Consider the following 12278-nt stretch of genomic DNA (forward strand, 5'->3'; position numbering starts at 1 on the left):
GTGCAAATCCACCCTTCGTAGTAGTAGTGGTTGATTTTTTCCTTAAACTTGTTTTATTTTTATTTGTTAATCGTGCTCTTGAGAGCCCGCAGAAACAGTAACTCATTGTAAGCAACAAACAGCAGGACTTTTTCTTTAGATTTCATATGTCTGCGCCTTAAAATGTTTGAGTACTGAAATTCTGATGCGACACTGTCTATGTTTGCGACTTTTCTTTGAGAAAGTTGCTGTCTTCCACTGATATTCTAAGTTAGTTGTCGTCAGGTTATTTCAGAGCACAGCTGCACGGGAGGGCCGATTTTGTGTTCATATGTTGACATAACTCATATACAGTCTATCAGCACTGAGTTGCTGGTGGACTTAATCTCCAAATATGAAAATATGATTGATTTTGTACATAAGCCACATGGGGGTGTTGTTTGCTCGACATGGAAACTTCTGTCAACAGGAAGTACGAGCTTTAATTTCATCAGTAATTAATTTATTTGATTTCGATCTATGAATTCAAAACAGACGAAGAAACACAAAAATAATTTTAAAAAGAAAAAAAAAAATAAAGCACAACTGAAGACATATAAGGCACGCAAGGGCTTAAACAAGCAATGAAACAGAATCCTGACCTCTGAAAAGCTGCAGGCCAAAGCCAAAGCTTATCACACCTACCTACCCTTGTTTGAACTTGCACAAGCTGCACAGTCCAGACAATAGCTAAACACAAAGCTAGTCCTTAACATATACACACACACACAAAGCAAGCACGTGGACGTCTACATCCACCAATTATAACAGAGGTGGATTGTAAATTTGTAAATTGTTCACCTTACCATGTGAAGTGCCTTGAGAGGACTTAGGTTGTTAATTAACTGATCGTATATACATACAAACAAGTTGAATTAATTGTCTTCTGGATTTAAATAAAAATTGAATGAATAAACAAGGTTTGCAGTTTTGTAAACAGGACATTACTTGCTTCTCTATTGTTTTATTTAATGATAATGTGCGATATTGCACATTCCCAGTCGAAGTACCTTCCTGCACAATTTGTGCAGCTGTCTTGCTGCAAATACTTTTATTACTTCAACAGATGTGATTTGCTACACTTGCTTCTTTTTTTGTTTTTGTTTTGTTTTTTAACGTGCAACGTTTTTAAAGAAAAGTTTGCCTTTTTTCTCTCTCTACTTGTCAGTGTTTACTATTATGCACCAAAACACCAGGTCAAATTCCTTGTATGTGAAAACCTACTTCTGATTTTTAATTCTAATGCAATCTTTTTGCCATATGACAACTGGATGTACATAGGCCTTGTATGCATCTGTCCACATCTCTAAGCACGTGATATACAATAACTGAGCAGAATAAAACCTGCAGCACATGGATCCATCATAATTTATGATCAAGTCCAACACCCAGAAATTTAGTTTGATGCATTCTATGTCTGCAAGATTATTCATTGCTTTAACCTGTGTTTAAAAGACAATTTGCAAAAACTGATCAATTTTTCAAGACAACTTACTTACAAGACACTAATTTCTCTTTCAGCTATTCTGAAACTGTCATTTAAATGAATGCCAGAGCAAAAAAAATAACAGAGTCCTGCAAATTAGACACAATGCAAACCGTTTTAAACCAAGAAATTAACCAAGCGGCATACTGCAACTGTGCTTCTATTTTTATCTTCTTAAGTAAGTTGGTTCAAAGTTTACTCAAAAAACGTGGACGAAGCATATGCACAAACAACCACCTGACAGCAATCTTTTAAACCACTCCCCGCTGGGTCATTATAAATCACTTAACCTTCTGCGTCAACGGCACCCAACACAGACGCCATCGTTCCTGTTGTGCTAAAGCAAAGAAGACTGAAATCAAAGGTGAGGGCCTGTCTGACAGCACGCTACAGTTAATCGAGTCATTTGTTCCTTACCACCGATAATGAAACAAAACGGACACCAGCTAACGTTTAGCTTAGCGCCACTGATGAAATGTCACAGCTAATGGCAAGCTAACATGCTAGCTAACAGCTAACAGAGTCGAGCCGCCGTTGAACAGCAGCTGAACTATTCCGTTATAATATCTCGCAAAGCTAACTAACGTTAGCCGCGGAGGTGTTTAACATTCAACGACAGCTAATGGTGCCAATTCTAAACGTGCAAAACGGTGTCTCGTTTCCTTACAAGCTAACGGTTCGTTAACTGCTAGCGTTACTTGTGCAACGAATTTGTTTGGCAAAACAACAGTGACGTGAAGTTTCGAGCAGGAAATGTTAACGGAACCGAGGCTAGGCTAAGGTTAATGCTAATTCATGGGCTTTAAATGTTATCCGAAGCTCGGTGGTCAGCTGAGCTAAATAGGTGGTTCACAGACGTCAACGTTAAAGTCTTCATTATTTAGTGGCGACGAGGGAGCTCGTAAATTATTATTATTTTTTTGCAAAGCACCAAGTGGAAGACGAAGCAGTGAAGGTAATTGAAGCTCACCTCAAAAACACAGGGCGTTACCAAGTCTGCCATTAAAGTTATCTGTCCCTGCTGTGACATTTATTCAAATCATGTGGTCGTGTTGTGGTTAGTAATGTAGGATGTTGAGGCTCGTTAATTTTCAGGCCCTGCCGTCGGTTGCAACAGCTTTTTTAGAAATGTTTTATTTAATTTATAGCCCTGCAATAAATTATGCCATCATAAATGTTATAATGTTCATTTTAAGTGGTTTTAGAGAAGTGTCGCTTTAACTTTACGGTAATTATGGAGGCTGGAGTTTGTGGTGATGTTGAAATGTGTTGCCCGTACTCACATACATGTGCTAATTTTGGCAGAACAATTGCAAAGCACTATATTTGCAGCATGCAAAACACATTACAGAGATGAACATATTGAAGGGGTGTTTGTTAGGCGAACTAGATTGATTTTAAGCAGGTTAGCCTTATAATTAGCAACTAAATGTATCAGGTAACACTTGCAGCTTGTTGCATAGCAATGTGACTATATTTCGTTTAGCACTGAACCACATCACTATATAAAATCATTATTGTGTTTATTATACTTTGTTGCCCTCTGAAGACTTTATTCTTATAAACTATTTTTCTAAACATTTGGATTTTACAAAATGTCATGCTGTCTGTGGTTTGAAGGTTTTAGTGCTATGCTATGGTTAAAAATATTGTTATCTGGGCTTGTTTACTGAACCTCATTTCAGGTTGCAGGCTTGCTGAGCTATCTTTGACCACAGGTGGCGTAGCCAATGTCCATGGATCCGTATCACTAACAGGCAGTCACTCAAACTGTACCATCTCATGTCATAAACCCTAAACTGCCTTTCTGATCCACTGATACGTTTGGCTTTCACCTGATAATCAATTGGCGCTTAAGAATATCTAAATAAAAATGAAAGAGTCATGCAATTTACATGACTCAGCACCATGCTTTTGGATTTGTTGATGCTACTTAATAATAAATGGTCTGAGTGTCTGGTTAAGTGTTAAAGAGCATCTTGCTTGCCCAGACGCTTAGCTCACAGTGCGGCTGTTTGCTCCTTGGTAGTGTCATGTTCATGTAACAGAGTTCATAGTCCCAAAGATAGGCACTGTGACTTTGATACCAAGTTCAGGAAGCAGCATGGTGGCAAGTTTTAGTATTTACACACAGTCACGTGTTGCGTATCAACAAATCAGACATGCTATCACGCCACCCTACCAAGCCTTGTTGTTGAACAAATTGAGAAGGTGCAGGCCCTTTAAAAGACTGTGCTGTGAGGTGCAGACTTCATGTCCTGTCTTGTCATTGGGCGGGGAATAACGGCTGCATTTATAAGAAAGTTAACTTCCCCGTGTTGCCATTTTACTGTGCAATAACATATTTTGATTTCTCATCTTGATTTCACAAGGTTCAAGGCAATCCGTGATGGACTCCAGGTCACGCAGACTTCCTTTTTGTCTGTCCAGCTCAAGGTCGTCCTACACATCCAGTCCAGCAGTCTCCTCCTCATCACTGGGCTCCAGTAGGTTGTACAGTAGGGAGACTGTTCTGAATAATGACCGCTTTCCAAGGGCATCGTCACCTTACAAAGCTGAACTCGACAAACAGGTAGGATGATGGTACAGCCTTCAGGCACACTGGCACAGAAATGGCTTAAGACTAGGAAACAGCATTGCTATTTTACACAATAAAGCTCACCTTCTTCTGTGAATCTGCTTACTGTATAATACAAATTAACTTCACTGCTCCCTGGGTTTACTGTACCAATTTTAATGTCTTTTACATAGTGTTTCTAGTTTCACTTTAGATTCATGCTTGTTTAGTTTCATGCATGTTTGTTTTTGGGTGGTTGTTTTCTCCAAGCTGTAATTGCAGATGAGCATTAGCGTCCACTAATTCAGCCTGGATTTACAAAGTTTATACAGATTTACAGTGTCACAGCCATGAAAGTGTAGGTTTCTGCACCACAGTTGCACTTAATCTGTGTCCCTATCCTGCTTGGAGGGGCCTTAGTAATCTGCCTTTCTCGTGTATTCCAGAGAGAGGACATTCACATAAGCCCTTTTCTTACAGGTTCCCTTTGGAGCCCGATACAGTAGCTGACTACTGCAGACACTTTGGAGGTCTTTTTATAGGACAGCCTAGATTCCTTGGCACATGTTATGTGTATTTCAGTCCTGCAGCTCGTCAAAGCCCATCTCCAATGATAGTGTTACTATTGGCCTGGGTCTGGTCTGGTTGTTCCTGTTTTTTCCAGAAGAGTGCAAGCTAGGGGCTTGGACCCATCAAACAACCTTCTATTATTTATTTATTATTTATGTATTAAAATGGGCCCCCAGTTTGAGGTGTCCTTTGAAAATTGTAGACAAATCCGTTTTTCTTCTAACCTATGAACACTTACCAAATACCCAGCTGCTTATGTTTAGAGGAACAAAAGGGTGTGTGCAGCAATGTTTTGACATCAGTTAGTGTTCTACAGTTACAGACCGTTATAAAAAGTACACACATTCACATGTTTGGTTTCTTGCACAACATGCCAACCTGCTGAATGCGTGTCTTTTCTTATAAAATATTTCCAATAATAATCTATTTAAAAACCTGTTCACATCTATAATGGGATCAGCCTACAGTTTTCTTCTTTTTCTTTGTATTGCTGTTGTTTTTTTGGCAAACTACAGCCACCAAGTGTAAAATGGTTTGCAAGAATATGTATTTCATCACCTTCATGTTTGTATCCATGCTGCTAGAGCAAGGAATGCAATGCTCATGTATAGGCATTAACTAATGGCAAATGCTTTACCTTTTCTCTTTTTAAAGAATTCCCGTCTCCTGAGTTCATCAAGGGACTACAGCAGCTCTGACAGTCGCTCCACCAGCTGGAAATTACCCTCCTTGACACCCTCCAGCAGATCTTATGACCGCCCGTGGGCAGAATCCTCGCTCAGCAGCAGGAGCAAACTGGTACTGAAGCTGTTCTGTCATTAGTTTACAGCAGGCAAAATAAGGCCTGATTAAATGTATTTTCTGAATCATTAAAGGGAGAGGTTCGAGGAATATTGCTGAATGATGTAACTGAAGTATGAATTTATTTTTTGATATCTGCCTTCATTTTCCCAGACTGATTCTGAGGGGAGGTTGGGGATGCGCTCAGGTCTGTTGAACGCCAGTGATGATGGCGATTCTAAAAGGGCCAAACTGTCATACAGCAACAGAGGACTATACTCAAGAATGGCCAGCACCTCAGTTACAGGATCCACCTATTCCAGTAATGGACTTAGCAGCGGCAGAGGTACATAATACAAGATTTGTCAAGGTCATGATGAAAAACTGTTGCCCAAAGAGACATGTACCCCTTTTTTTTTCTTGCCTGTATGCTGTTGTTCTGATGTGGGAGGATGATGTGAAGGTATGACAAACTACTTCACACTGCATACAGTTTTTCCAGAGCACACCCCCACCGCCGAGCTTGAGCTGAACATTGTATTTCCCCATTTCAGTTGAGTCACCTGCTGCAAGGGGATCCAGAGAGATTGCTGCTCGCTTTTTCACTCATTTTCATTTTTCACTCATTAGCAGTAGAAGCTAATGCTTGTAATGTGTAATGCCAGAGAATACACAGAAAATACTGGCTATTAAGTAGTCTGTCATCTGAGGTTACTGGTGTTATTTGACTTTCAGTGCAGTTAGTATCAGCAGAGGAACTATACTGCATAAGAAATGTCTCTGCTCTTGTTAACAGAGTTGTCCTGACAACAAATCCGTGATAACATCAGTGCTTCGTTAACATTTACTTTGGTAAAACATCACAAGTGCTCTGTCTTTCTTTTTAGGGCAAAAATGGTCACTCAATAAACTTCAAGTGTAGAAGTTGCTTAAATTTTATCATCAGTACCTACGTATTTGTAGACAAGATCAGCTATTTGAAATTATATTACTGAGTTTGCAATTTTATAGAATATGTATCTATTCAGTTATTATTACACTGCACCATCTATGGGAAAAAATCACCTTCCAGGAAACTTGTAAAGCTCCATCCAGTTAAAAATAACTTTGTATAAACAGGGAGTCAGTGCAGCATCACGGGTTGCAATTTATTTTTAAGAGGTTTAAGAAATCCTTTGAAAATGTAGATTTGACTTAATTCTGTTCAGAGTACATATATGGAGAGATGTGCGTGTTCGCATTTAGTATTATTCCTAATATTTGGTCATCCAGTCTAATGTTCAGACAACTATTGGCAAGTTATAGTATATTGTTCATTTTAGTCGAATACAGTTATATTTTTTTTTTACCATAGACACTAACAGAAATGTCTGAACCCATAAGTAATTTGTTATCAAAAACCCGAAAAACTGAGTGTATTTCCAATTTCTTTGCTTTACGCACTAATGTAATGGCAAACTTAACTGAGATCTAGTCATGTCAAAATCTGTAATTTCACATTAATATTAAACAGGTTTGACTAATGAAAGCCGCAAACCTGTAAACAGTTGGCCCGTTCTTTTTCCCAACAGGTACAGATGAAAAACGCAATGACTTGCTCGACTCATCGTGGAGCTCATGCCGTTTACTGTCACGGTCATCATCTTCCTCCTCAAAGCCGCTGTTGTCCAGGAGAGAGCAGGAGACGAACACTGAGCCCAGTCTCTCAGGTTTGGGAGAAAGAAGAGTCAGGACTCCTGGATTGGTTTCCTCATTGTGTAGGCATACTTTGTGATATTTAACACATTAAACACATAGAATACAATCTGTTGAAATAAATCGCACCACCCAGACAGTTTTACAAACTGCTCTTTTTCCCCCTCTTTTCAGGTCAGACAGACAGGGTGACCTCCACTTATGCACAGGGCGCTCGCCCTAAAGAAACGACCTACTCTCCCTCCTACTCCTCTTCATCCTCCTTCTCCTCCGCTACTAGAGAAAGCTCCCTAAATCGTCACCTCTCATCACCCACCACCCACCGGACATCTCCTCTGGTGCGTGATTATAGCAGTAGGACCACAAGCCGTTTCTTGAACGGCTCGTCCACCCTCCACTCATCTCAGGAACAAACCAGAAACCCCGATTCCTCCTCAGATATCTCCTCCTCTTACTCCACTCACACCCCCTGGTACACCACTCCCCTGAAAAGGCCTGATGCCACACTCCCTCCAAGGCCTGCTCCTGAAGGTGGGGAGTCAGAGGGCCGGCGCTCTACACGTCGCCTTTTGTCCCGTCTCTTTTCACGGCGCTCCAGCCAAGACTCCAGTGGTTCTTCCAGTGTTCGCTCCCTAGACGATGAAAGCCCATCAACTGGTGGAGAGTCTGTGGACAGTGACGAGGGAGCCAGGATGTCTGCTGTGGACCCTGACACTGTAGCGTCGGAGACAACTCTGGGTAGCCACAGGAATCATCGAGCAGACCTCACCCCTATACAGGAAAACAACAGCGATGGCTACCATAGTGGTTTGCCTAGACAAGCCAGAATGGCATCATGGAGGGAGCCTGGTGTTAGCAGTAGTAACAGCAACAGCAGTGGAGGAGGCAGCAGCTCCTCCTGGCTTTCTTCCTCCCTCCGGGGCCGCTGTCCTCCACTCCTCTCTCGCCTCAGGAGACATGCTAGGGATGAGAGCACACACTCAGCTGCAGGCTTAGAAGAAGGCTACAGCCGTCCACAGCATTTACTGAGACGGTGGGATAATCTTGAGCATAAAGCATCACAGGATGATGACGATGACGACGATGACGATGATGAGGAAGAGGATGAGGAGGAGGAGGATGAAGAGGAAGAAGAAGAAGGAGCAGTTGGTTTAGAGGCTTTTGGTGCAGGTCGTGCTTGCAGACTTGAGGATGAAACGTTAACTGACCTGGAAGATGCCTCGATAGAATTTTCGCCACGTCGCAGAGTCGGAGTGTATGAAAACATTTCGGTTTCTAGGGGTCCATTGGGAGGCGTCGAGAGTCAGCTGGATTGCCAGAAGGAAAAGACCATTTCCAGTAGGGATCAAGAGAAGCTACGCAAGATCAAAGAGAGGTAATGCAGTTTGATCTCTCACACAAAATGCATTTCTTTCCTCTTGTCCTGTGCTTGATTGCTATCCCAATTTATTTTGTCTTGTATGTATTTTTCTCATCAGTTTCTGTCATAGGAAGACTGCTAATTCTGTCTCTTGCTTTGCATTTTATCAAAAGATGTTTTAAGTTGGACATGATAAATAATCCAGCTGCTGAGTAAACGTTTTAATATGTGGAACAAGAGGCATAAAATACAAAAGAGACCTGTAGGAAGAGTGGAACTAAACATGCTGCTTTCCTGCTATAGACTGCTGTTGGAGGATTCGGATGAGGAAGAAGGGGACCTGTGCCGAATCTGCCAGATGGGAGAGGAATCTTCCTCCAACCCCCTGATTCAGCCGTGCCGCTGTACAGGCAGTCTGCAGTACGTCCACCAAGACTGCATCAAGCGGTGGCTTCACTCCAAAATTGGCTCAGGTAAACATAGGCCTCTCATATGGCTGCAGTTTTTACCCAGTACCATGTCTAATCAACAAAGTCCCCCATTTTCTTTTACTCTCTTCTTTTGTTTCTTTCAGGCACAAACCTTGAGGCAATCACAACATGTGAACTCTGTAAGGAGAAGCTGCGCTTGAACATAGACAACTTTGACATTCAGGAGTTATACAGGACACATGTGCAGGTGAGTCATTTCACCTCCTTTAGAGCGATTTCAAAATTTATATTTCCCAAAGCACTTATTTAAATGTAAATGTTAATGAACTTGCATTTAATTTTGCCGAGTCATTTAAGTATGGGGATTTTAAAAATAACATAATTAAGGTGTTGTCTGAGTGGTTTAATTTAATGAATTAAAAGCATGTTGTAGTTGTATATGTGCAGATGAGTGGGGAAAAAAATGATAAATGTAAATATTCAAGTGAAACAAAATGAGTTTTCTTGTTCCACAGTCAGAATATGATGAGTTCATCAGCAGCGGCCTGTACCTGGTGGTTTTGCTGCATTTTTGTGAGCAAAGGTTCTCCGATGTCCTTGGAGCAGTCGATGCAGCTGGGGTGAGAAAACGCACACATTCAGACACATGGTGTCAATTCATTAACCATAACATTGACTGAAGAAGACACATTTATTTACATTGTTGTCATTTTATATTGCAGTATACAGCACTTCCTATTTTTCTAGTCAGTGGATTCTCATGTATGCACAGACGCACACGAACTTACACAACTTAAAATTGTTTGAAGTGTTGAATTGTGGTAGACTTTACATCTTGAAAAGAGGCAAATCTCCCCTTTCTCACCCAGTTATTCAACCTGGTGAGAATTCTTCATGAACACATGGACAATCTTGAAAGTATGTTGCACAATCCTTCTTTATTCCCTCTTAATGAAAACAAGCTGTCACCTGTAGTAATTTTGTTTAAAGGTCCCATATGGTAAAAAATCATTTTTATTGTATTTTGTATGTTTCATAAACTTGGCAGTATAAAGTAAAAGCTGTGAAAATAAGAAGATGCTTACTATTGCTATTCCACAAGCCTTCCAACTTTACAGTCCAGCAGGAATTGTATCCTGTTTCATAGAAACTGGAGAAACAATAATTGTAAGCTAAAAATTAGCATAATCCTGCCCCCTCTCATCCTGACGCTTCTGACGTGAGCTATTCTGAATGAGCAGCTGCCTTTGCAGTTCACCAAGTTTATTTATTCATAGAGCAGCTTCTGCTAACTCTATAATGTCTCACCCACAAGCAAAGCACGCCAAAAAATCCTGTGGTGGGCTGCAAGAGCAAGCACACACTTTTTTTGGTAATGTCCCCACAACAATAGGAAAGTCTGAAGTGTTGGCATGTTCCGCAGCTAATTGTGGCTAACATTAACATTCAGTTTGATTATATGCTCACAGGTCAGACCTAGGTGGAAACTGTAATGCTGAGTGACAACAAGAAAGCTGAAAATCTTTTAAGACCAATATGAAACAAATATACAAGGCCATGTGGGTTAATGTGTTAGTCTGTGTCAGCCCTTTACACTTGTTTGTTTTTCTCCTACTCTCTGTGCACAAATAGACTGTTACAGTGCAGCCAAAATCCAGAAAAAGCTATTCTCATTTTAATATTTTTCTCTTTCTGTTGTGAGACAATAAAACAAGTATAAAATTGTTACTGAAATGCAGCAAATTATGACTACATGCCAACCAGCAGTCACATCAGAGCCATTTCCAAGCTGCTGCATTGCACCTCGAATATACAGATTATTATTATTGTTGTTATTTTATAACTGCAGTGCCCTCTAGCAAACTCCCATGAGTTAAAGACATCAGCTGTGAAGTTAGGTACATTGACAATGTAAAATGGTCTCTGAGAGAAAGCTAAAAGCGACACAATGTTTTGGTCTGTGTTTGGTGCCGTGTGGTCAACTGTACTGCTTCAGTCTGTCAACCACTGAAGAGAGCAGATGCAGAGAGTTTTCTTCCTGAAGTTAGAGTGAACAGCATCAGCCTCACACCATTTATGCCTACAGACACTGAAACAGCATGTTTAGAAAAGGAACATGAACCATTAGTGTGATGTTTTAAAAAATGAAGACACATTCTGGGGACATGAGATTTGAATTTCTTTGCAAAAAATAGAACAATATGGGACCTTTAAAGCTACCAGCTTTTCTATGCATTTCTGTAAACTCGAGCTCAGTCGCATATTTTTATCATAGCATTTATTATGTGGCTACGCAATTTGACTTAATGTCTCTGGATTGCAGTTCCCAATGGGGAAAGTGACGAGGAGGTGCAAGACAGCAGACCGTCTATTGAGTTTTCGGACCTGGACGACGATCTCGAAGATGGGTATTAAATATGTGAAAATGGTGCAATGGGGGTTTAAAAAAAAAAAGAGAGAAAAAAGTGGGTCAGATGATTTGAAGTCGCAGGGCTACTCCATGCCATATGGTAGCTCACCCAGTTTTCGCACATGCTTTGACATTGTCATGTTCATCTGAAATGCAACGGCAGTAAGAAATGCCAAGTGCACAGAACATGTCTCGCCTTTGTTGCAGGTGGCTTTTGCAGATATGCAAACTTGGAATGAACTAGTGCGTAAAATATTTTGGTTAATACCACTGTATTTCTGTTTCTCTGAGAGTGCACTTTATTCAATTATATGTTTAAATTAAAAAAAAAAAATGCAAGTGTTTTTAACTGTAATACCACAAGTGCTTTAATGTTTAAAGAAAAGGCAGAAATGGATTCAGACAACATTGATGAATGAGTTGTACTCATGCTGGGATGGCAAGACGAAGCTTTTGGAAGAGAACACAAAAGTGGTGATTATTCCTTTTGTCTGTTTTCCTCTGAATGTTCCCACTGAGAATATGTTTAAAAAAACATGTCTTCATTCTTTCATAAATGCTTTATGTATGTCCAAATCTAGTTTCATGCTTTTAATTTTGGGAATAAAGATGAATTGCAAACTGCCTTTTCTGTTTAAATCTTCCTTACTATTGTTATATTACCATCTTGTGATTTTGCAGGCAAAGTATCGTTAAAAAGGTGCTTCTTGTTACAATCTAGCTGACGTTGGATGTGACCATAATTTTCTGATGGGACTCACAGATGGTCAAATATCTTTGCTCCCTTCTTCCAACTTGAGGTACATTGTATCTTGGAGTCAGCACAGGTGATGCCATGTCTGATATTGGAGCGCCTCTAAATCAGCCTAATTCCAGACCGCATATCTTGGTTCAGCAGTTCAGAGTAAGTTAAATGCAAAGTAGCAATTCAGTCTGGCAATTTCTACTTCTGAAATATTCAGTGGGACTAT

At 40.4% G+C, this 12278-nt stretch overlaps 1 protein-coding gene across 1 annotated transcript; it reads left to right on the top strand.

Moving 5' to 3' along the window:
* Positions 1-1792: 1792 nt before the first annotated feature.
* marchf7 (membrane-associated ring finger (C3HC4) 7) lies at positions 1793-11933 on the top strand. The gene is made up of 11 exons (XM_008284820.1): positions 1793-1868; positions 3877-4076; positions 5286-5429; positions 5586-5757; positions 6983-7168; positions 7281-8481; positions 8770-8939; positions 9041-9144; positions 9413-9517; positions 9767-9815; positions 11221-11933. Exons 2-11 carry the CDS (start codon positions 3894-3896, stop codon positions 11310-11312), a joined length of 2406 nt encoding a protein of 801 aa, XP_008283042.1. The 5' UTR covers positions 1793-1868; positions 3877-3893; the 3' UTR covers positions 11313-11933.
* The last annotated feature ends 345 nt before the right edge of the window (positions 11934-12278 follow it).

This window comes from Stegastes partitus, unplaced genomic scaffold (genome assembly GCF_000690725.1).
Source record: "Stegastes partitus isolate 25-593 unplaced genomic scaffold, Stegastes_partitus-1.0.2 Scaffold374, whole genome shotgun sequence".
Lineage (NCBI taxonomy): Eukaryota > Metazoa > Chordata > Actinopteri > Pomacentridae > Stegastes > Stegastes partitus.